Raw genomic sequence first — 23,355 nt, forward strand, 5'->3', positions numbered from 1 at the left:
AAAGAAAAGGTAAGTAAGTGTGGTAAAACGTTAACATCTGGAGAATCTGGGTGAAGGGTACAGGAGGATTCTTCATATGGTCTTTTTGTAGGCTAAAACGTCATAGTCAAAAGTTAAAAGTTCTAGCAAATAAACAAAATCCCCATATATTACAACATAACAGGCACTACGATAGTCATTCCAAAAACATCCACCAGCAGCAGTAGACTGCCTTGAGGCACTATTGCTCTCGGCATCTCAGAGGCCTCCCCTGATGTAGGAGCCAGCTGTCCCTACAGCCAATGCATGGCCACCACATTTATTTGTCAGGGTGCTCAGTACTAACCCAGAACCTTAACAAATCAGTACTTTGTGTAACTTGGATAGTTCTTAAAACATAACCATAAATACTTAAATAACATTGCTTACCTGTTTCCTTTCCACAAGCGCGTTTGTCAGCTGATGGCAGAGCCCAGCAACTAGAGATGGCAATGACAGAATGTTGACAATATCATTGACTAGATGGGCAAAATGCATTCAGTGAGAAATAAACAAAGGGTTATTTGGCTTACAAGTGTCTGTTGCGTATCGGATGTGCTCCCCATTACAAGTGCTGATGAAAAGCTGAACCTGTGAGAATAATGTTTCGAAGTCAGGAACGCTAGGCATGGAAAACTTCACAAACCTGGAATAAAGAGAAAAGAATCAATTCATCCTGATATTTTGCAGGGGAAAACAAGAAGGAACTGAGGTCAGAAGGCCTGCCTATCTCTAGTGCTCTATGAAAATAAATGAGGGGATGCATGGCCCAGTGATTGAGCATCTGCCTTTGGCTCAGGGCATGATCCCAGGGTTCTGGATCGAGTCCCACATCGGGCTCCCTACAGGGAGCCTGCTTCTCCCTCTGTCTGTGTCTCTGCTTCTTTCTCTGTGTCTCTCATGAATAATAAATAAAATCGTAAAAAAAAAAAAAAAGAAGGTAAATGAGTCATGATATTTTCAAAAACTAAGAGAGTCTATGAGACTGGCCTGGTTCTTGGCATGATCAAGACACAAAGGTTGAAGAAAATATGTTTTAAAAGGAACTTTCACAAAAGAAAACTCCATTAAATGAGGCCAAATATCATGCTAATATTCATGAATGAACGATATAAACTTCTAACCAAAAGTTTACAAAACCATAGTTCTTTTGAGCTCCAATGTGCTTAGGGCTATTTACCCATTTAAAAACCACTTGTTGGGATCCCTGGGTGGCACAGCTGTTTAGCGCCTGCCTTTGGCCCAGGGCGCAATCCTGGAGACCCGGGATCGAATCCGATGTTGGGCTTCCAGTGCATGGAGCCTGCTTCTCCCTCTGCCTGTGTCTCTGCCTTTCTCTCTCTTTGTGTGACTATCATAAATTTAAAAAAAATAAAAAATAAAAAAATAAAAATAAAAAAATAAAAACCACTTGTTTTTCCTGAGGATGGCATGAGGACTGAGGATGGGCTGGAGGCTACGGCCCATGGGTCATGGGGTGCTGTGGTCCAGCTAAAGGGTAGGCCTGAAAGAAGGGGGGGAAACCAGGGGAGGACATGGATGGTCCACCCTGAGCCACCTGGCAGATGAGCCTTTCTGCAAACACTGAGAGGGGCCAGGGAAGAAAGCAGATACACTGCTACTGCTCAGGCATCGCTTATAAGTACACTACAAACTCTTTTTTTTTTTTCCACAAATAAAATGAACTGCTAAAACTAACTTCAAGAAAAACAAAATGGATATTATTGCCTGAACACAATTTCTGCTACATCTTTGTATCTATCCTTCTATCAATACATATATTATTCAACTTAACAGTGTCACTTCACATCTGTAATTGAACTTTCTCATTACCAAAATGTTACCTCAAACGATCTCATTTGGGCTTCACAATAGGTCTGCACCGCATTGTGATTTCCATTTTATAAGCACAAATATGAAGCTCAGGGCCGCATACCCTGTAACTGGAAGAATATAATTCAAAACCAGGGTACTCGGAAACAAGCTCAGTGTTCACTCCAGGTTTTCTTTTACAGATATACTTTAGAGCTTCAAAATGCTTTCATGTACTTACCCCACTTGATACACATCTACACGTATTTATGTGTGCATAAACATGCATGCTATCCATTTTATTTTTTTAAATAACATTTATTTATTCATGAGAGACGCAGAGAGAGAGAGAGAGGCAGAGACACAGGCAGAGGGAGAAGCAGGCTCCATGCAGGGAGCCTGACGCGGGACCCAATCTGCGGTCTCCAGGATCACACCCTGGGCTGAAGGCAGCGTTAAACCGCTGAGCCACCCGGGCTGCCCTCTGTTTTATTTTTAACCAGGAACCAGACAGCAGAAATCTTTACCCACCAGCACCATCCCAAAAGAACTTTCTGCAATGGTAGACATGTTCTCTATCTGTACCGTCCAACACAGCAGCTACATGTGGCTAATGAATACTTGACAAGTGGCTAGTACAACCGAGGAACTAAAGCATTAAGTAATTTATACTTAAATAGCCACATGTGGCTAGTGGCTACCACATTGTATAGCACAGCTCCAGACTCTTTCATTCTGACAAAGTTCCTTCTGTAAACTCTATTCCTGACACATCTTTGTCTCAGGATTGCTGATCAGTGAAGCCAGACCCTTGCTTTGAATCAATTTTCTCTCGGTTTATTTACATTGTTTCAACTTTCATGACAACCATAACATCCCAATTTATAAATCTAAAACATGAGAAAAAGAATTCTGTCAAGCACACAGAATTACAAGGAACCCCAAATGAAGTAAGATCTATTTAATTTGGTCTTGAACAGCTTGAGCTTCTTTGAAGGGAATCTGAAGCAATGTTGCTTTGGATCATTGGTAATCTGACTTCACATTTCCCACTGTGCCCTGTGCCATCACTCTTCCCTATTTCCTTTCCAAGGTAGAAAATGCAGACAATCCAATGGATTACATGAAGAAAAGTATTCAGATAAACTCAAACCATAGTGCCCACAACTGAGATAGCCATTTGATTTTTTAAACTAAATTTCAAAATGTGTATAAACATAAACAAGAGTTAATGATAAAACTGGAAAACATGCCATGATTAGCTAGGATGAGTAAAATGTAACTCCTATGACTTGACTTTATAATTGTGCAAAAGAACTCAATGTTGTTTACATGGCTTATTTTTCTACACACACACACACACACACACACACACACACACACACACACACAAATACAGCCAGAAAGCGTTCAGGTTTAGCAAGCACAAGACTATAAAAGAAGATCCCCCTTACAAAACAGCAAGGACGCCTAAGGAATGCTCTTGTACATCCAGAGCCCCCAGCACGGTGTCCAGATGGGATAAGTTCTTTGCAAGGAGTTCCCCACTCTTGTTGATCAGTTCACAAAGCTGAGTCATTTGCCCTGGAAAACAGGAATAACACTATCATTCAGTTACAGCACTAACCAAACTAAAGAAACTCTAACCACAGACTTCATACCTCAGAGCAAGAAATGACTTAAAGATGATTTCTTGTATCTCCTTCATTTCAGATGAGGACTCAAAAGGGCCAGAGAATTGAAATGGCCTTGATTATGACCTCAAAACCAGACCTCCCATTTCCCTCTGGCCCCTGAAAGTTTGTACGTTTCCTCTGTTCTCTCTTCCATCGCCCAAGCCAGGAATGCACACATTACTATTACCACCAGTATCATCTCCTTCTCTATAACAGAACATTACCAAATACGATTTTACTTTTAATTTTTACTTCCTAAGTCTCCATTCCTTTTTCTCTCGCCTGCCATAATTCAGACCTTTCTCATTTCTTGCCTGGACTACATCATAAATCTTTGAAAACAGTCCCCCTACTTCACTCTTTCTCTCCTCCTGCCCATTCTCCATATTGGTACCTGTGTGATATTCCCAAAATGTAAAATTCAAACTACTCCAATGGCTCTAAGAAGCCCAAATGCAAGATGCCTGGGTAGCTCAGCAGTTGAGTGTCTCCCTTTGGCTCAGGGCATCATCCCAAGGTTCAGGGATCCCGAGGTCCAGGGATCGAGTCCTGCATCGGGCTCCCTATGAGGAGTCTGCTTCTTCCTCTGCTTATGTCTCTGCCTCTTTCTCTGTATCTCTCATGAATAAATAAATAAAATATTTTTTTTAAAGATTTTATTTATTTTTTCATGATAGTCACAGAGAGAGAGAGAGAGAGAGAGAGGCAGAGACACAGGCAGAGGGAGAAGCAGGCTCCATGCAGGGAGCCCAATGTGGGATTTGATCCCGGGTCTCCAGGATTGCACCCTGGGCCAAAGGCAGGCGCTAAACCGCTGCGCCACCCAGGGATCCCAATAAATAAAATCTTAATTAAAAAAAAAAAAAAAAAAAGGAAGAAGTCCAAATGCCTCAGGCAAGTAACAGGGCTCTGAACCGCCCCAGCCTTACCTCCTGCTACCTGCCCCCTTCCAACACACACACCTACTCTGGTCACACAAAGTTCAGAAAATTCAAGCAACATGCCATGTTCTCTTACCTTGGACTCGACACATCCTGTTCTCCATGTTTGGTGTTCCCTCCTTCACTCTGTTCCCCTGAGTCCTCCACTACCAATTCATACACTTCATTTAACAATCAGCTTGAGTCTTCTTCGGGCCCTCATCTCACCCGCCTTCCCTTACCTAACCTGAAAATATGTTGTGCATCACCTGGGGTTGTGGTGGTTAGGTAATTCAACACAAATTCAGATTGACAGGCTGTGTCATTTCTCCAGTATCACAATACAGTGCTTATTTACCACCCAATCAATCAACAGCCTGTTAATTAATCGCCTAATTGATCCACTGATTTTTCTCACATACCACAATGTTATAACAAATAAGGTACAGAATTTAGTTAGGCCTGAGTTAGCACTCTAAAGTAGACTCACTCTAATTTTGATGGGTTATACTGATAAAAGATACCATGGCCACACTACACTTGCCAAGGCTACTCAGCTATCCTCCTGGGGGTAATGGTGGTGGTGTGTATGGGGTTTATATAAGTCCATGGGCAACAACCACTTGTCTTCTCCTTTAGAGTTCTCTTTTGCATTTTGAACTTCAAACTATAAATATCAGCTATTTTTATTTAGTAGCTGAGGGATTTTTCTTCTTACAAAAAAAAAAAAAAACCCACTTAAATAGTAGAATACTTAAAAACCAAGTGACTGGGGATCCCTGGGCTCAGCGGTTTAGCGCCTGCCTTCCGCCCAGATCCCTCCCGGGATCGAGTCCTACATCAGGCTCCCTGCATGGAGCCTGCTTCTCCTTCTGCCTGTGTCTCTGCTTCTCTCTCTCTCTCTCTCTCTCTCTCTCTCTCTCTCTGTGTCTCATGAATAAAATAAATAAAATCTTAAAAAAAAAAAAAGTGTAGCTAGGAGGTTTGGTAATTTCGTTTCTCGGGCTTCTATACTATTAAATTTTTATCAAATATAAAGAAATATACTATTATCATCACATAACAGCACTGCAAAATAAGAATAAAAAAATCTGTGATCTGATTAGGCATCATCTTTCAGAGATAACACAAGTTGAATGGGGAAATACCACCATTTTATTATAAATCTCACTGCTAAATGTGAAATCTTCTACACAATTTGCCTCCTTTTTACTTGCTACTCTAAATACATTTACAATGATATGAAACACAGAAATAAATATTTCAGTCCATTATTTTTCCCCAATTAAGTAACCAATGCAGAGTTGAGACTTAAAAGCTAGGTCACTATGAAATTATAAGAATTATAATTAATGTAGGTCAAGGGGAGAGTTAACAATAAGTTCAGTGCCACAGGGTGCATCTGACACAAGCCCAATCAGACATGTGGCCTAAGAAATTTCCTCTAATCAAAGAAAGCTGGAAATTATGAAACTCCCTTCACTTAAGGTCCACATTAGAAAATTCTGAGTAAGAGGGGGCACCTGGGTGGCTCAGTGACTGAGTGTCTGCCTTCTGCTCAGGTCATGATCCCGGGGTCCTTAGGATCGAGTCCCACATCGGGCTCCATACAGGGAACCTGCTTCTCCCTCTGCCTATGTCTCTCCCTCTCTTCTCTGTGTCTCTCAGGAATAAATAAAATCTTAAAAAAGAGAAAATTCTGAGTAAGACCAGAAAAAACAGAAGCCTCAAAAACATTTACTAGGCAGTGACCATGAGGCACAGAAGCCACAGGCAGCGAAAGTATCAATTTTATCTCTGCCTAGCAGACTGTTCCTAAAGCAGTGACTTGCACAGCATCCATGCAGAGCTTTCAGATAAATCTCACTTGATGCTAAATAGTCCCTGCTTCATTTTGTGAGAAAACTGGCCCAGGGAAAATTAAGTGGCTCACACATGTAGTGATTGACAAGATTCTAACCCAAATCTAAATACCCATACTACATCCTAGGAAGTAGAAATCAAATAGTTTGTGGCATAAATGAATGAATGTTTTCTTCATTCATAGAGACTGCAAGTCTGTGCCTTAACTGTGAACCTCGTTTCTATCAATAATAAGGGTAAGGAGAAGTATTTCATTAAGTATGGCTTCATATCCGATCAGTAACTCATAATAACAGTGAGGGACATAGCACTCCTCTATTTTTACAAATGGAGATTGAGACTCAAGAGATTAAAGGTGACTTGTCCAAGGTCACGCAGCTCCTAGAACCTTACAGATTAAGAGCTGCTAGCAATAATTTTTTTTAAATTTTTATTTATTTATGATAGTTACACACAGAGAGAGAGAGAGAGAGAGAGAGAGAGATAGGCAGAGACACAGGCAGAGGGAGAAGCAGGCTCCATGCACCGGGAGCCCGATGTGGGATTCGATCCTGGGTCTCCAGGATCGCGCCCTGGGCCAAAGGCAGGCGCCCAACCGCTGCGCCACCCAGGGATCCCCTAGCAATAATTTTTAACTGCATCTACTGCACTCCAAATATGAGGTAGTGTTTCAAGTGCTTTTACAAGGTTCCTCTCATTCAAGCCCAACACCTCTGAAGCAGGGGCTTATTTTTACCTTAGAGAAAAAGAAACAGGGTAGTGAAAGGGACCTTCGCAGCCTGCAGCTGATTACTTGAATTCTGAGTCCAGCATCCTATGTGCAAGTTGATGAGATGAATTGAATCAAAGAGCATGAAAATTTAAGTAACAACGGTCATCATTCCGCCCCTGGAAATGGAGCCCTTCGAGCGAGAGCTCCCTCTGCACTCTGCGGGACTAAAATAGGCGCGGAGGCTTCCCGAGGGCGCGCCGGCCGGCAGCCGAGGGGCCGGCCAAGGCGAGCCTCCGAGCCAAGGCACCCAGAAAGGATTCATCTCGCGCCTGCTGCCCGCGGCCTAGCCCAGCGGCGGCCAAGCGCCAGGGTGACAGACGAGGCGGTGTACCAATCACCGCAGGCAAGGGAGGCCGAGGAGACCAATGGGCGCTCGGGAAGGCGTCCACCGGAAGTCACTGCCCCCAAAACTGTCAAGCGGAGCGCCCGGGTGGAAGGGGCCCGGGCCGGGGGGAGGAGGGACCAGCCGGCCCCAGCGAGGTGGCCAGGTCGCCCAGCGCACGGGCAGGCAGACGAGAGCAACGGAGACCTAGAGCGCAAGGGGGCTGCCCGAACTCAGCCGTGCTCGATCCCTCCCTGGTCTAAGCGCCGCAACCCCAAGCCCGGCCCCGAAGATGAGGCTCGGGACCAACAGGGAGGTCCCAGCCGTCCGCGCTGGCGGCTGGGGTTGCAAGCCCGTCCCCGCGGCCCGGAAGGCCCGCCCAGGCCCGGCCCGGCGGTCCAGGGCCTCACCTTGAGCCGAGAGCTGTCGGACACTGTTCACGAATTGCTCCAGGGCAGACGCCATATTTCCCCGCGGCGGCCCAAGCAGCAGAGGCAGCTCACGCGGGAAAAGGCGGCTGCTCTGGGAGGAGGGCTATCCTCCACAGGGCCTCAACAGCGGCCCGACGTCACTTCCGCCGGCTCAAGCACCGCGAGATCTCACCTACCTGGGAAGCAGTTACTGTTCCCATGGAAACAGTTCTACTGCTTAGTGCCGCCGGAAGTTCGATTTCTTTTCCTTCTCTCTTTATTCGGTGCACTTATGAAATTCCTCCTGCTATTTAATGGGGCTCCGGGCAAAGGAAGAAACGAAACTTGTAATTAGGCGCATATTTCCCGGATTTTGCTTGGAATGGCAGTCCTGTTTTCCACCTGGCCAGATCCTTCAAGCCTGGCTTAATTGCCGCCTCTTCCAGGAGGATTTTACCTGTCATGAAGACTGGAGCCAGGCAGGTAGCCTGGATTCAAATCCCTTCCCTACTACTTAGGAGCTGTGTGACTTTCTTTCTTTCTTTTTTTTTTTTATAAACATTTGGAATTTTATTAAAAAAAAATCACAACCATGAACATCGTTACAGTTAGACGCCCTCTTGGTTCTCCACAATGATACTGAGCATGCTCACAAGGGGTTCCTATTGTTTAGTCTTTAAACAACCATCTTTAAAAGAAGGAAAAAAAACTCGGCACACTACCATTTAACTTGTTTTAATGTTTCTTCACAAATGGTGAAAAATACTAAAGTACAGACAAGGAATAATCATAATGTTATGGCCAACATTATAAATATGGAATTATAAATTTAAAATATTTTCTGGTTTAAAAAATAAATCTGGTAGTCAGTGCAGCTCTGCGGGGTCTCTGCTTCTAGTAGGGCCGGTCTCTGTGCTCCTGACGGTGCTTGCCTTTATCCATTTTTCCAGGTCCTCCACGCCCGCCTCTTCTTCCTCCCATCTGTTCCATCAAAGGTTCAGGGAGCCCACCAGGACCGCTTGGTCTTCCTCCGCCAAAGCCACCTCGGTCCATGCCCCGGCCACCACGGAAGCCCCCTCTGTCTCCACCGCGGCCACCTCTGAACATCCCACCGGGACCACCGCGGTCCATGAGGCCACCTCTTCCTCCCCGCATGCCACCAGGGCCGCTTCTGCCACGGTCACCGCCCGGGGGCGGGAAGGGTGGTGGAAGGAAGCCTTCAGGCTTCGGGGCCTTACACTGGTTGCATTATGTTCTCCAGGCGAAGTTCTGGTTTCCACACCCCGGATTGGGGCACTGCCAGTTCCCAGCTCGGTGCTGGACATTTCCTCCTCCGGATGGGTTCCCTCGGGAACCCCGGGGTCCTCTTGGCAGAAAGCCACCTCTGTCTCCTCCACGGCCTCCCATGCGACCCATGGGGCCCCCAGGACCTCCACGGAGTGGCGGTGGCATCACTCTGCCCTCACAGGGAGGCATACCACCCCGCATGCTGTTCATCCGAGGTTTCTTCCGAGCAAGAGAAACCTTAAGTTTGCTTCCTTGAAAATCTTTCCCATCAAACCACTCCACAGCAGCCTTGGCAGTTGGTGGGTGTTCATAGGATACTGTAGCATCACCTTTGGGCTTTTCTGTTTCCTTGTCCAAGTAGATATGGATCATGGGTTGTCCAGTTCGCTTGTTCATCTTAACAACTCCACACTGCTTAAAGAAGTCAGCCAGATCATCTAGAGTCACATTGTCATTTAAGCCTTGCACATAAATTGCACTGTTGTCAGAGTCTTCGTCTGGATCTACAGGTGGGCCTAGATCAAGATCTGGTTCTTCATCCATGGGTCCACCAGGCTTATTGAAGCCACCTCGCTCTCCAGTGCTGCCCATTCCACCGTGTCCTCCTCCCCGCCCACCTCTGCTCATGCCTCCAGATCAAATCCCCCTCTTCCCCTGCCCTGGCTATCAGGGCCACTCATGCTCCGGTTCTCTCCTGGTCTGGAAAATCCTCCAGACTCCTGCCCATAAACACCCATGCTACTGGGGTGGTCCTGTCGGAATGAACTCTGCTGCCTGTAGCTCCTGCTCTGTTGGCTATATTGACTTGGAGCCTGGCTGTAGGATCCAGTTTGGGGGGGATAACTAGTGGGCGGCTGCTGCCCATAGCTGCTTTGTTGACCATAGTTACTCTGCTGTCCATAGCTGCTCGGCTGCCCATAGGTGTTCTGCTGAGAGTAACTGCTCTGATCATAACTAGTCAGCTGTGTAGAGGAGTAGCTGGTAGGAGGATAAGATGGTGGTGCTGTGACTGGCTGCATGGGGTAGCTCCCAGGTACCTGGGGATAACTGTAGTTACTCTGTCCATATCCTAGGCTGGGCTGGTTGTAACCCCCTGTGCTAGATTGAGGTTGACTAGTCTCAGCGGGTTTGTTACCATCCTGTGGTCTTGCAGGTGCGGTAGCTGCTGGCTGCTGCCCTTAGGCTGGGTAAGCAGGCTGAGTGCCATCTGCAGACTGAGCTGCATAGGAGGCCTGGGTGGTAGTGACCATAGCAGTGGTGGTATCATAAGCACCAGTGCCGTACCCCTGGACAGGCTGACTGTATGCCTGGGGAGCAGTTGGAGTAGTATAACCAGTGGGAGGCTGTCCATAAGAAGTTGCATAGGCGATCTGCCCATAGGTCGCAGTGGTCTGAGCCTGGGTATAGCTGACATCAGTGGGCTGTCCATAGGTTCCATAACTCTGCTGCCCATATGCCTGGGTGGTCTGTGCATATCCTTGAGTTGGTTGGGCGGTGTATGCCCTGTAGCCCTGCTGGGTTGCAGCTTGGCTGTAGGTACTGTAATCCGTGGATGCCATTTTCTCTCCTTCCCTCTCGTTCTCTCAATGTCCGTCTCCCTCTCGCTTGCTGTGTGACTTTCTATAAGTCCTCTGCCTGTTTTCCCCATCTGTAAGATTCCTACAATGACCTCAGCCACATAAAACACTTAGAACAGTACATAGGAATTGATATGTCCTTCCTCCAATTGACAACCAAAGCACTTTCATATAGACACTTCCACTCTGTTGCAGAAAATTGTCTCCAAAGTCCATACCATATCCATTGCTCTTAACTGGCATGGACTTCCTTAAATTTAAGCATTTGTCTTATCTCTGAATCCTCTAAGGGCCTACCATAGGACTTGGTGCATAGTAGGGGTTGAGCAAATAAGCATGCATTTTAAATTACATCCAATATATTTATTTAGCATTTACAACGTGCTGTGTTAGGTGCTAGGAATACACTGGTAAGAACAGTTGTGATCCTTCTTCCCTGAAAATAATAAAGACCCTGAAAAAAGGGGTAGTGCTGTGAAGGAATGGAACAAAGTTCTGTAGGATCATGCAACAGAAGAAACTGACCTAGCCTGGGAACAATAGGAAAGGCTTTCTTGAAGAAATGAGACAAGCTGAGCTCTGAAGAAGGAGTAGAGGTTAGTAAGGTAAGGGCGACGAAATTTTCCTGAGAGAACAGCATGTGGTAAGACCCTGTGGCAGGAGGGAATTTGCTATCTGACATTGAGGAAAGGAAAGGAGCTCGTGATGGTTGGAGGGGAGTGGTATGAGGTGGGGCTACAAGGTAGACAGAGACCACATCAAGTCAGCTGTGTTAAAGATACTGCACTTTTGGGACACCTGGGTGGCCCAGCGGTTGAGTGTTTGCCTTTGGCTCAGGGCATAATCCCCGGGTCCTGGGATTGAGTCCCACATCGGGCTCCCTTCAAGGAGCCTGCTTCTCCCTCTGCCTGTGTCTCTGCCTCTCTCTTGGTGTCTTTAATGAATAAATAAATATTTATTTTTTATTTTTTATGATAGTCACACAGAGAGAGAGAGAGAGAGGCAGAGACATAGGCAGAGGGAGAAGCAGGCTCCATGTACCGGGAGCCCGACGTGGGATTTGATCCCGGGTCTCCGGGATCACGCCCTGGGCCAAAGGCAGGTGCCAAACTGCTGCGCCACCCAGGGATCCCTAAATAAATAAAATATTAAAAAAAGAAGATACTGGACTTTTCCTTGAAAAGACTGGGAAACTAATGAGAATTTTTATTTAGCAAGTAGCATCATTGGATTTGCAATTTAGTAAAGGTTGCCTCGCTTCACATGGATGACCTTAGAGAACCATTTAGGAAGACATTGTAGTAGTCTACATGATTGTATCTTAAAAGTATGGATTGAAATAAATTGGTGAATTTGGGACATATTTAGATGATTGACTTTAACACTTGTACTCTAAGATGGAAGTGCCCCTGAATGTTCTATGGCAGCATTTGGTCCTGAATCTTTGATCTTTTGCAACACACAGATATTTTGACTTAAAGGATACACTTCTACAGATGTACTTGGATTTTAGTGAAAGCTAAAAATGTTGTGGAGGAGTAAAGCATTACAGTAATTCAAAACAGCCGCAGGTACTAATCCTGCTTTAAAATGTGTTGCCTTGGGCAGCCCCGGTGGCTCAGTGGTTTAGCGCAGCCTTCAGCCCAGGGCGTGATCCTGGAGACCCGGGATCGTCCCTTGTCGGGCTCCCTGCATGGAGCCTGCTTCTCTCTCTCTCTCTCTCTCTCTCTCTCTCTCTCTCATAAATAAAAAATAAAATAAAATGTGTTACCTATTTAAATTGTGACAGCTGTCTCCCAAGCAGTTCTACAACCAGTAGCATCAGCACTATCTGGAAAGTTCTTAGAAGTGCAAATTCTTGAACCCCCACTCTAGATTTACTGCATCACCAACTCTGAGGTCATGCTCTGTAATCTGAGATAAATAAGCAGGTAATTCTGATGCACACTGAATTGGCACAGAGGAGCCATGAGACAAATTACACTCATTTCAAAACAGCTAAGACTCATTTTACCCTTCTCTCTTCCTCTCCAGGATGAAGTGACTGAAAGAGATAAGCTTACATGGATAACATTGAATATATTTTAATTTGTGTCTTTTTTTGCTAGTCATGTGTAAAATCTGAGAATTACTTGAGACACATCTTACAACAAACAATGGCACAGCAGTTGGTGGAGATGCTACATTTAATCATTTGTTCTTTCTCTCTTTGAATATACATCTACTTTGTGGCCAATATGTGTCAAGTCCTGTGCCAGATACTGGGGATGTGTCTGAGAACAAGACAAAGTCCTTGCCTACTCAGTTTTCCTTTGAGGAGCAAGACAATAAGCAAGCAAATGAACAAAATAATTTCAGATAGTTAATACATGTTACAAAGGAAGTCACATGGTGATTGGGTACAGGAAGGTCAGGAAGTATTTCTGAGGTCTGAAGGATGAGAGGAGCCAGTTAAAAAAGGATCCAAAGGAATAGAATTCAAGAGAAAGGGGAGCAAACATGGTATAAAAAGACCTTAAGACCCAAACAAACTTGGCATGCTTCTGGAAAAGAAAAAAATGCCAGTGTGGCTAAAATATGGTGAATGAGGAGGATCCTAATGTGTCTCAGTTGGGTACTGCTTGTCTATAACAATAGAAATAATCTCTTAGATGTGTCCAGCTTTTTCAGTTTGCAAAGCATTTTCAGATCCAGTAGATATTTGCAAATTCATCGCTGAAATAGCTTTTTAAGAAAGAGATTGTGTTTATTAATTTTTTTATTTATTAATTTGAGAGAGAGAGCAGGAGCAGGGGCAGAGGGGGAGGGAGAAGCAGACTCCCACTGAACAGAGAACCAGATGTGGGGGGCTTGATCCCAGGAACCTGAAATTATGACCTGAGCCGAAGGCAGACACTCTACCGATTGAGCCATCCTGGTGCCCCTGAAATAGCTTTTTTATTTTTATTTTTTATTTTTTAAAAAGATTTTCTTTATTCATGAGACGCAGAGAGAAAGAGAAGCAGAGACATGGGCTGAGGGAGAAGCAGGCTCCTTATGGGGAACTCGATGTGGGACTCAATATCAGGACCCCAGGATCATGCCCTGAGCCAAAGGCAAACATTCTACCACTGAGCCACCTAGGCGCCCAAGATTTTATTTTTTTTAAGTAATCCCTACACCCAACAGGGAGCTTGAACCCACAACTTCAAGATCAAGAATTGCACATTCCACCAACTGAGCCAGCTATCTGCTCCTCGCTGAAATAGTTTTACCAAGTGAAGTGCCTTAAAGGAATAGTAGAAAAATAATAATGAAAAAAAAGGGAAAGGAATAGTAGATAATATTGAGAAAAAACAATGTTGGGCACTTGTGTAGGCATTATCCATACACTCCACTTCTATTTGGAGATCCATGTGGTTCTGGGGAAACTGACTTGGAGATCTGAGCAAGTGACCCAGGGAATGACATCACTATTCCCTTCTAGACACGTCGGGCATATGACATAGGCTGAGCCAATTAGTGGAAAGCTCAGGACTCCTACTACCACTCTTCCTGCTGCGTTGATCAGGGAAGCTTATAGCTTCTGGCAATCACTATGGAACGCCGAGGGGCGCAAGGTTTAGGATGAAGCTGACATCTCAAAATATGGAGAAGAGAGTCAAAGAAATCAGTCATATGCATCTTTGAATCACTGAATCCAGTCTTTCTTGCAATAATCCTGCCTCTAGATGTTTTGCCAAAAAGTATGAGCCAAAAAGTTCCCTTGATTGTTGCAACTTTTGTTTAAGTTCCCACAGTGTTTTCTCTGATATGTAGCTGCAAGCATCTGGATACAGCACTTTAACGGCTCCCACAAAAATCCTTCAAGGCAGATTTTATTGTGGGAAGCATAGGGACTATTCATAAATATTGCATTTATTTCCTTCCATCTTCTTTTGAAGTTAGGTGTGACTATGTGACTTCATTGGCCAATGAGACACAAGTAAAAGTGGCATGTTTTGCTCTTGGGGTGGGGGTGTTAAGAGCCATTGTGCAATTCCTCCTCTGGCAGGTTAATCATGGAAGAGGTAATTGAGATGGAGCCTCCATCAGCATGAGTCCCTGACTTGAGTGGGCCAAGCACTCCTCTTGGACATGCAGCTATGTAACAATTGACTGTTTATTACCTCACAATTTCCATGGATCAGGAATTTTGTCGCAGCAGAACTGGGTAGCTCTACCTCAAGTCTTTCCACAAGACTGTAATCAAGATGTTGTACAGGGCTGTGTTCTCCTCTGAAGGCTTGACAGGCAGACAGTTGGCTTCCAAGCTCATTCATGTGGTTTTTGGAAGGATTCAGGACCTACTCATAGGCTTCAGGACCTCAGCACTTGCTGATTATCAGCTAGAGATCTCCCTCAGTTCCTTGCCATTGGGGCCTCTCCATAAGGCCACTGATACCATGCCAAATGGATTGAGAAAGAGAGAGAGAGAGAGAGAGAAGAAAAAATACTGAAATCCTAGTTTTTTGTAACCTATGAAGAAACCTCCCCCCCCCCCTTGTAAGTAGGGCCAGCCCTAACCCAGAGGCAGCCCATCCAGGTGTCTTCCTGAAATTTTAGCAACTAAAAGCATTCTGTTTACAATAAGAAAACCGTTTCCCCCCCACACCCTGATTGGAATGTCCCTGAATAGGTTCATGTTGACCCTCCCCAAAATCAACCTGGATGCCATGCGACTCCCGCGGTTCTTTTGTCTTTAGGAAGTTTCTTTCCTTTTGCCTTTTAAAAGATACCTGTAATTGCTAATCGGGGCTCTTTTCCTCCTCGGAGGCGGAGAGCCCGTTTGCGCAAACGTTCAATAAACCCCCTTGCTAATTGCATCTGCCTGTCTGGGGTCTGAGTCTCTGGGGCGTCCACCGGGCCACGTTGGCACCCGTGAGCCAGGGTCCAACACCTAGGTCCAGCCCATACCCCACAAGCAGGGATTTTTCAAAAGTATGACTCCCAGGAGGCTTGCTGGGAGCCATTTTAGAGGCTGCCTACCACAATAGTGAGAAATAAACTTTCGTTAGGCCACTGAGATTTGGGGGTTGATTATTGCCACAGCTTAACCTAGCCTATCCTCGTTTGACACAATTTTTATTCTCCATTGTTCAGAAGAGGAAATTGATGCTCAGAGAGATGTAGGTGCTTGGCCAAAGATACTCAGCTAGTTATTGGCAGAACTAGGATTGAAATCTTTATCTGTTTGATTCCAGAGCCTGAACTTCCATTCACTGTGTACAATGGGCAAGTGGGAAATATGGGGACCAAAAAAGGCCTTCAATTTCCATCAGAAGGACAGTAACAACCCTCCATAGCAGCTGGAGTGTACTGAGCATGTGGGTGAAAGGGTGAGAAGAAAGAATCCAGACAAAATATACCCTACTACCTTGTAATCTGCTTTCCAACAGTTCTTTATTTCCTACAATATAGTGATCTGAGTTACTGGCTCCAATGCACCTTAGATTCCCAGATTTACCATCCTTCTTCCATCCCAAGTTTCTACCCATAGTGACATGCAGAATTGATTTGTTTGGTTGTTTGTTTGGAAGATGGACAGAATTTAAGATGATTTGTCTGAGACAATTTTGTCAACCCCTTCCTGTTACTGATGAGTCAATGAAGGCCAGAAAGGAGCTGTAACTTGCCCAAGGTCACATAGCACACTAGTGGCAGAGATAGGAATATGATCTCCATTGCCAGAATCCAGTTCAAGCTTCTTTTGATGCTAGTACATGCCAACATCATAAGAGATCCTACAAAGCAGAATGACCTTTATACGTTAACAGTGCAAGCTCATCCCAACAAGCTTCACATTGTATAGAGAGCTAGGTCAGTCAAGAGCTTTCCTAGCTGTCTTCCAGAGGATCTACTATCCTTTCCTTCCACTTCTACTTTTAAAGTTCCAAAAAGTTAATTGGTCCCTTTAATTCCTTGCACCCATACTCTATTTCCATTCTAGGGTGCATCTAATTCTTTTTTTTTTATTTCGGTTAACATACAATGTTTTATTAGTTTCACGTGTACAATATAGTAATTCAACAGTACCGTATATCACCCTGTGTTCATCATGACAAGTGAACTCCTTAATCCTCATCATCTATTTAGCACATCCCCCACCCCACCCCCTCTGGTAACCATTATTGTTCTCTATTTTTTTTTAAGATTTTATTTGTTTATTTATTTATGAGAAACATACAGAGAGGCAGAGACACAGGAGGAGGGAGAAGCAGGCTCCCTGCAAGGAGCCCAATGGGGGACTCAGTCCCAGGACCCCAGGATCACAACTCGAGCCAAAGGCAGATGCTCAACCACTGAGCCACCCAGTAGCCCTGATTGTTCTCTATTATTATGTCTATTTCTTACTTTGCCTCTTCCCGCCCCATCTCTCTCTCACTCACTTTTTCCCCTTTGCTTATCTGTTTTGTTTTTTAAATTCCACATGAGTGAAATCATATAGTATTTGTCTTTCTCTGCTGGGTTACTTTCTTTAGCATTATACTCTCTATCTCCACCCAGGTCGTTGCAAATGGCAAGATTTCAGTCTTTATAATGGCTGAATAGTATTCATTGTTTATCTTCTTTATCCATTCATCAATCGATGGACACCTGGGTTGCTTCCATATCTTGGCTATTATAAATAATGCTGCTATAGACATCTGGGTGCCTGTATCCGTTTTGAATTAGTGTTCTTATATTCTTTGGGTAAATATCCAGCAGTGTGATTGCTGGATTGTAAGGCAGTTCTATTTTTAATTTTTTTAGGAACCTCCATACTGTTTTCTACTATGACTGCACTAGTTTGTATTCCAACCAACAGGGCACAGGTTTACTTTTTCTCTGCATCCTTGCCAACACCTGTTGTTTCTTGTGTTGTTGATTTTAGCCATTCTGATAAGTATGGTGATATCTTGTTGGGAGTTTTGATTTGCATTTCCCTGATGATAAATGATGATGAGCATCTTTTCATGTGTCTGCTGGCTTTCTGGATGTCTTCTTGGGAGAAATATCTGTTCACATCCTCTGCCCATTTTTTAATTAGATTACTTGTTTGGGTGTTGACTTGCATCGTTGTTTTTTGTTGTTATTGTTGTTTTATAAAGATTGATTTATTTGGTGGGGGTGGGAATAGAAGGAAAGAGAGTGAGAAGCCCTAGCAGACTCCTCACTGAGCTCAGAGCCCATCTTTGGGGCCCAGTCCCATGACCCAAGATCACAACCTGAGCAGAAACTGAGAGCCAGATGCCTAAACAACTTTGCCACCCAGGAGTCCCGAGTTGTACCATTTCTTTACATATTTTGTAGCCCTTTATTGGGTATGTCATTTGCAAATATCTTCTCCCATTCAGTAGGTTGTCTTTTAGTTTTGTTGATTGTTTCCTTGCTGTGCAGAGCTTTTTATTTTGAGGTAGTACCAATAATTTATTTTTGCTTTTATTTCCCTTGCCTCAGAAGACATATCTTGAAAGAAGTTGCTACAGCTGATGTCAAAGAAGTTCCTGCCTGTATTCCCTTCTAGAATTTTTATGGTTTCAGGTCTTACATTTAGGTCTTTAATCCATGTTGACTTTATTTTTGTGTATGGTGTAAGAAAGTGGTCCAGTTTGATTCCTTTGCATGTTGCTGTCCAGTTTTCCCAACATCATTTGTTGAAGAGTGTGTTTTTCCCATTGGATATTCATTCTCCCTTTGTTGGAGATTAATTGACCATATAATTATTTGTGAGTTTATTTCTGGATTTTCTATTCTGTTCTGTTGATCTATGTGTCTATTTTTGTGCCAGTACCATGCTTTTTGATGACTATAGCTTTTAAATATAACTTGAAGTCCAGAACTGTGTTGCCTCCAGCTTTGGTTTTCTTTCTCTTTCTTTTAAAAAATATTTTATTTATTTATTCATGAGACACACACACAGAGAGAAAGAGAGAGAGAGAGAGAGAGAGAGAGAGGGAGAAGCAGGCTCCCTGTAAGGAGTCCGATGTGGGACTTGATCCTGGATTCCAGGATCATGCCCTGAGCCAACCACCGACCCACCCAGGCATTCCAAAACTTTTGTTTTTATTTTTTTTATTTTTTTTTTCAAAACTTTTGTTTTTAAATTGAGATATAATCCACAAAAAAATTCCACAAATTTAAAGTTTGATAGAAATTTGGTAAAACATTTTGACTTATGTACCCACCTATGGAATCATCACCTCAATGAAGAGAGAAAATCTATCCATTACCTTTTGTAATCTCTCTCCTCCTCACATCTCCCAATTCCCTGGCAACCACTAATTAGCTTCAATCACAATAGATTAGTTTGCATTTCCTAGAATTCTATATGAACATAATCATGCCATACATATTCTTTTTTGTCGAGTTAATTTTATTCACCATAATTACTTTAAGACTTATCCATGTTTTGGGACGCCTGGGTAGCTCAGCAGTTTAGTGCTTGCCTTCGACCCAGAGCATTGGTCCTGGAGTTCCAGGATCAAGTCCCACATCGGGCTCCCTGCATAGAGAGGCAGGCACCCTCTCCCTCTGCCTGTGTCTCTACCTCTCTCTGTGTGTCTCTCATGAATAAATAAATAAAATCTTTTAAAAAAAAGACTTAATCCATGTTTTATATTTGTCATTAGTTTGCTCATTTTTAATTGCTAAACAATATTCTATTATATGGATGTACCACAATTTAGGTAGTACACAATGTAGTCACATGTTAGCGGACACATTTGGGTTATTTCCACTTTTGAGCTATTACAAATAAAGCTTTTATGAACATCCATGTGCAAATTTTCATATGAACATATTTCTTTCCTTCTGGGTACAAAGCCAGGAGTGGAACGAATGGATAGTATGATAGTTGTATGTTTAACTTTTTAAGAAACTGCCAGAATATTTTCTAAAGTGTTTGTACAATTTTTCATCTCTACCAGCAGTGTATGAGAATTCCAGTTCCTCTACATCTTTGTCAACATTTGCTATGGCCAGTCTTCTTAATTTTAGCCAATTTAGTGGTTATAAAGTGATGTCTAATTATGGATTTATTTTCCATCTCCTTGATGACTAATGATGTTAGGATCTTTTCATGTGCTTATTACCATCTATATATCTTCATGAATGAAATATCTGTTTCAATAATCATCACTACTTTAATGGCCCCTGCAAATTTTGATACGTTGTATTTCAATTTTCATTCAGGTCAGAATATTTCTCATTTTTCTCTTGATTTATTCTTTGAGCCATGGATTATTTAGAAGTGTTTTTTGGTTACAAACACCTGGAGATTTTTCAGAGTTCTTTCAGTCCTTGATTTCTAATTTAACTCCACTATGGTCAAAAACCATACTTTTTTATGACTTGAATCATTTTAAATGTGTTGAAGTTTCTTTTATGGGCCGGAATATGGCCTATCTTGATAAATGTTCCAGGTGCACTGGAGAAGAATGCATACATTACTGTTGGTATGTAGAGTGTTATAAAAATGTTAATGAGGTCAACTTGGTTGACAGTATTGTTCAAGTCTTTAATATCCTTGGTGGTTTTCAGTCTACTTGTTATATCAGTTTTTGGTAGATATTTAAAAATCTCTGACAATGATTGTGAATTTCTCCTTGAAGATTTATGTATTATAAATCTGTTTTCTTTTATTCTTTTTTTACAGTCATTTAAAAAATACATAATTCATTTAGTGAAATTCACCATTTTATTTATTTATTTATTTTTATTTATTTATGATAGTCACACACACACAGAGAGAGAGAGAGGGAGAGGCAGAGACATAGGCAGAGGGAGAAGCAGGCTCCATGCTTCTCTGGGAGCCCGATGTGGGATTTGATCCCGGGTCTCCAGGATCGCGCCCTGGGCCGAAGGCAGGCGCCAAACCGCTGCGCCACCCAGGGATCCCAAAATTCACCATTTTAAAGTGTATTTAGTGTATTCAGTGGGTTTTAGTATGTTCATTGTGTTGCGCAACCATCACCCCTATTTAATTCCAGAGTGTTTCTATCATCCCAAAAAGAAACCCCATATGTATTACCAATTGGTCCTAATTCTACCCTCCCCACAACTCCTGGCAGCCAGTAATTTACATTCTGTCTTTATAAGTTTGCCTATTTTCTGGATATGTCATGTAAATGGAATCTTATATTGAGTGACTTTTTGTGATTGGCTTATTTCACTCAGCATAATGTCTTCAAGATTTATCCATGTTGTAGCAAGTGTTAGAATTTCTTCCTTTTAAAGGCTGAATAATACTCCATTGTATGAATATACTACCTTTTGCCTATTCATTCATTCATTGAAGGACATGTGGGTTACTTCTACCTTTAGGCTATTATTAGTAATGCTGCTACGAACATAGGTGTACAAATATCTGTTCAAGTCCTTGCTTTCAATTCTTTTGGATATACCCCGAAGGAGAATTGCTGGATCATATAGTTTTTCTATTTTTTAATTTTTTGAGGTATTTCTATACCATTTTCCCACTAGCAGTACACAGAATTTTTATTTCTTTATATCCTCACCAGCATTTGTTATTTTCTATTAAAAAATAAATTTTATAATAGTCCTCCCAATGGGCGTCAGATGGTATCTCATTGTGGTTTTGATTAGCATTTATCTAACAATCAGTGATATTGAGCATCCTTTCATATTCTTATTGGCTATCAATATATATTCTTTGGGAAAATCTATTCAAATCATTTGTCCATTTTTAAATGTCCCTTACATTTTTTCTGACACAAAGTCTGCTGTCATCCTTATCTTTGCTCCTCTGTAGATAACGTGTCTTTATTTTCCTGAAGGCTTTTAAGATTTTTTCTTTTTTATTGTTTTTGAGCAATTTAGTTATGATGTGTCTTTGTTTTTCCAACCATAGGAACTCCAATCATACATAACATAGAGGCAATAATAGAATTTGCAGCATAGCTTTGTGGTCAGGAAGCAGAAAAATATTTGAAGAAATAATGGCTGAAAACCTTCTAAATTTAATGAAAGCCATAATTCCACAGATTCAAGAAACTCAACAAACTCCAAACACAAAAAAATATGAAGTGAACTACACCAAGGCATATACCCCTGAGATTAGAAAGTATTAAGGAAATCATAGACACCAAAAAAGTGATGCCATAAAGTGGTGTATGAATTCATGATCTCATCTCCAAGTAATGAATGTGTGAATTGGACCCTAAACTGTACATCAAAGTTTTTGGAAACTTAACTATGGGGTAGACCACTTCCCAGGTCTGAGACTGACAACTAGGTGGTGCACATACAGGACAGATCTGAATAGCCCTACAACAGCTTTGAAAATAGAACTAATGAAGTTGTAGTGCACAGAAGGTTGGTAAAAAATGGTGAATTAGAGCTAACATGATCAATGGCCTGCTAAAACAAAGCAAAACAAAACAAAACAAAACAAAAATCAACATTTTCCACAGGATTTAAATAAGACCCACTGTCTTATAACACAATATTCAAAATGTTCAAGATACAATCCAAAATTGCTTGACATGTTAAGAACCATAAAAATGTCAAATTCCTTTTTTAAAAAATATTTTATTTATTTATTTGAGAGAAAGAAAAAGAGCATTAGTGGTAAGGAGGGGCAGAGGGAGAGGGAGAGGAAGACTCCCTGGGAGCCTGATGCACAGCTTAATCCCAGGACCTGGAGATCATGACCTGAGCAAAGGCAGACAGACGCTTAACCAACTGAACCACCCAGATACCCCAAAAAAGTCAAATTCTAACAGGAGAAGAGACAGTCATCATGTCAACTCAGAGATTACACAGACGCTGGAATTTTTAAACAGATTTTAATTCATTATAACCATGCTCCAAGAAATAAAGATGAGCACACTTGAAACAAATGGAAAGATAGAGGCAGTTACAAGAGAGAAATTGAAGATTTGAAAAAGAACCAAAAAGAAACTGTAGAATGGAAGAATAAAATAACTAAAAGAAAAAATGCTGCATTGGATGGATAATAGAATGAAGATGGGAGGGGAAAGGGTCTATGAATATGAAGATAGTTTAAGTTGAACAACAGAGAGAAAAAAGCCACCCAAATAAACAGAGCCACAAGGACCTGTAAAACAATCAGGTGTAACATTTATGTCATTAGAATTCCAGAAAAAGAGTAGGAAGAGTACAATGCAGATAAAGTATTTGAAGAAATAATGGCCTAAAACTTTCCAGATTTGGCAAAAGATTTAAATTTAGAGATTGAAAAAATTCATCAAAATCCAAACAAGATGAATTCAAACATCTATCCTCAGACACGTCATAATTAAATAACTGAAAATAAAATACAAAAATAAATATTCTGGGATTCCTGGGTGGCTCAGCGGTTTAGCGCCTGCCTTTGGCCCAGGGCCTCATCCTGGAGTCCCTGGATCAAGTCCCGCGTCGGGCTCCTGGCATGGAGCCTGCTTCTCCCTCCTCCTGTGTCTCTGGCTCTCTCTCTCTCTCTCTCTCTCTACGTCTATCATAAATAAATAAATAAATAAATAAATAAATAAATAAATCTTTGAAAAAAAAATATTCTAAGCAGCCAAAGAGTAACAAAGCACAACATATAGGAAAAAAATGATTAGAGTGATTTCAAATTTCTCATCAAAAAACACGGAGGTCAGAAGACAGTGGAACATTTTTTAAGTGCTTAAATAAAAGAACTGCCAGCACCTAATTCTACATCCCACAAAAAT

General features: G+C 42.4%; 1 protein-coding gene and 1 pseudogene across 6 annotated transcripts in view; both read right to left on the reverse strand.

The window, feature by feature from the left end:
- COPS3 (COP9 signalosome subunit 3) overlaps positions 1 to 7,945 on the reverse strand; it is a 30,301-nt gene extending 22,356 nt beyond the window's left edge. For 2 of the 6 annotated variants that reach the window (XR_008661917.1, XM_055306181.1), the window contains exons 1-4: positions 7,794 to 7,945; positions 3,285 to 3,414; positions 552 to 664; positions 409 to 458 (exon numbers count right to left, since the gene is read on the reverse strand). Coding sequence is in view for 4 of the 6 variants with exons in the window: in XM_055306181.1 (XP_055162156.1) it covers positions 409 to 458; positions 552 to 664; positions 3,285 to 3,414; positions 7,794 to 7,848 (348 nt within the window). In the remaining 2 variants the exon portion in view is untranslated. Of the gene's footprint in view, positions 1 to 408; positions 459 to 551; positions 665 to 3,284; positions 3,415 to 4,523; positions 4,738 to 7,025; positions 7,104 to 7,793 lie in introns of those variants that run through there. The other 4 variants (XM_055306183.1, XM_055306182.1, XM_055306184.1 and 1 more) reach the window with 4 other exon arrangements.
- A 742-nt stretch (positions 7,946 to 8,687) lies between these two features.
- Positions 8,688 to 10,639, reverse strand: LOC129497545 (RNA-binding protein EWS-like; annotated as a pseudogene).
- Between the last annotated feature and the right edge of the window lie 12,716 nt (positions 10,640 to 23,355).

The sequence above is a fragment of the Nyctereutes procyonoides genome, unplaced genomic scaffold (genome assembly GCF_905146905.1).
Source record: "Nyctereutes procyonoides isolate TBG_1078 unplaced genomic scaffold, NYPRO_anot_genome, whole genome shotgun sequence".
NCBI lineage: Eukaryota > Metazoa > Chordata > Mammalia > Carnivora > Canidae > Nyctereutes > Nyctereutes procyonoides.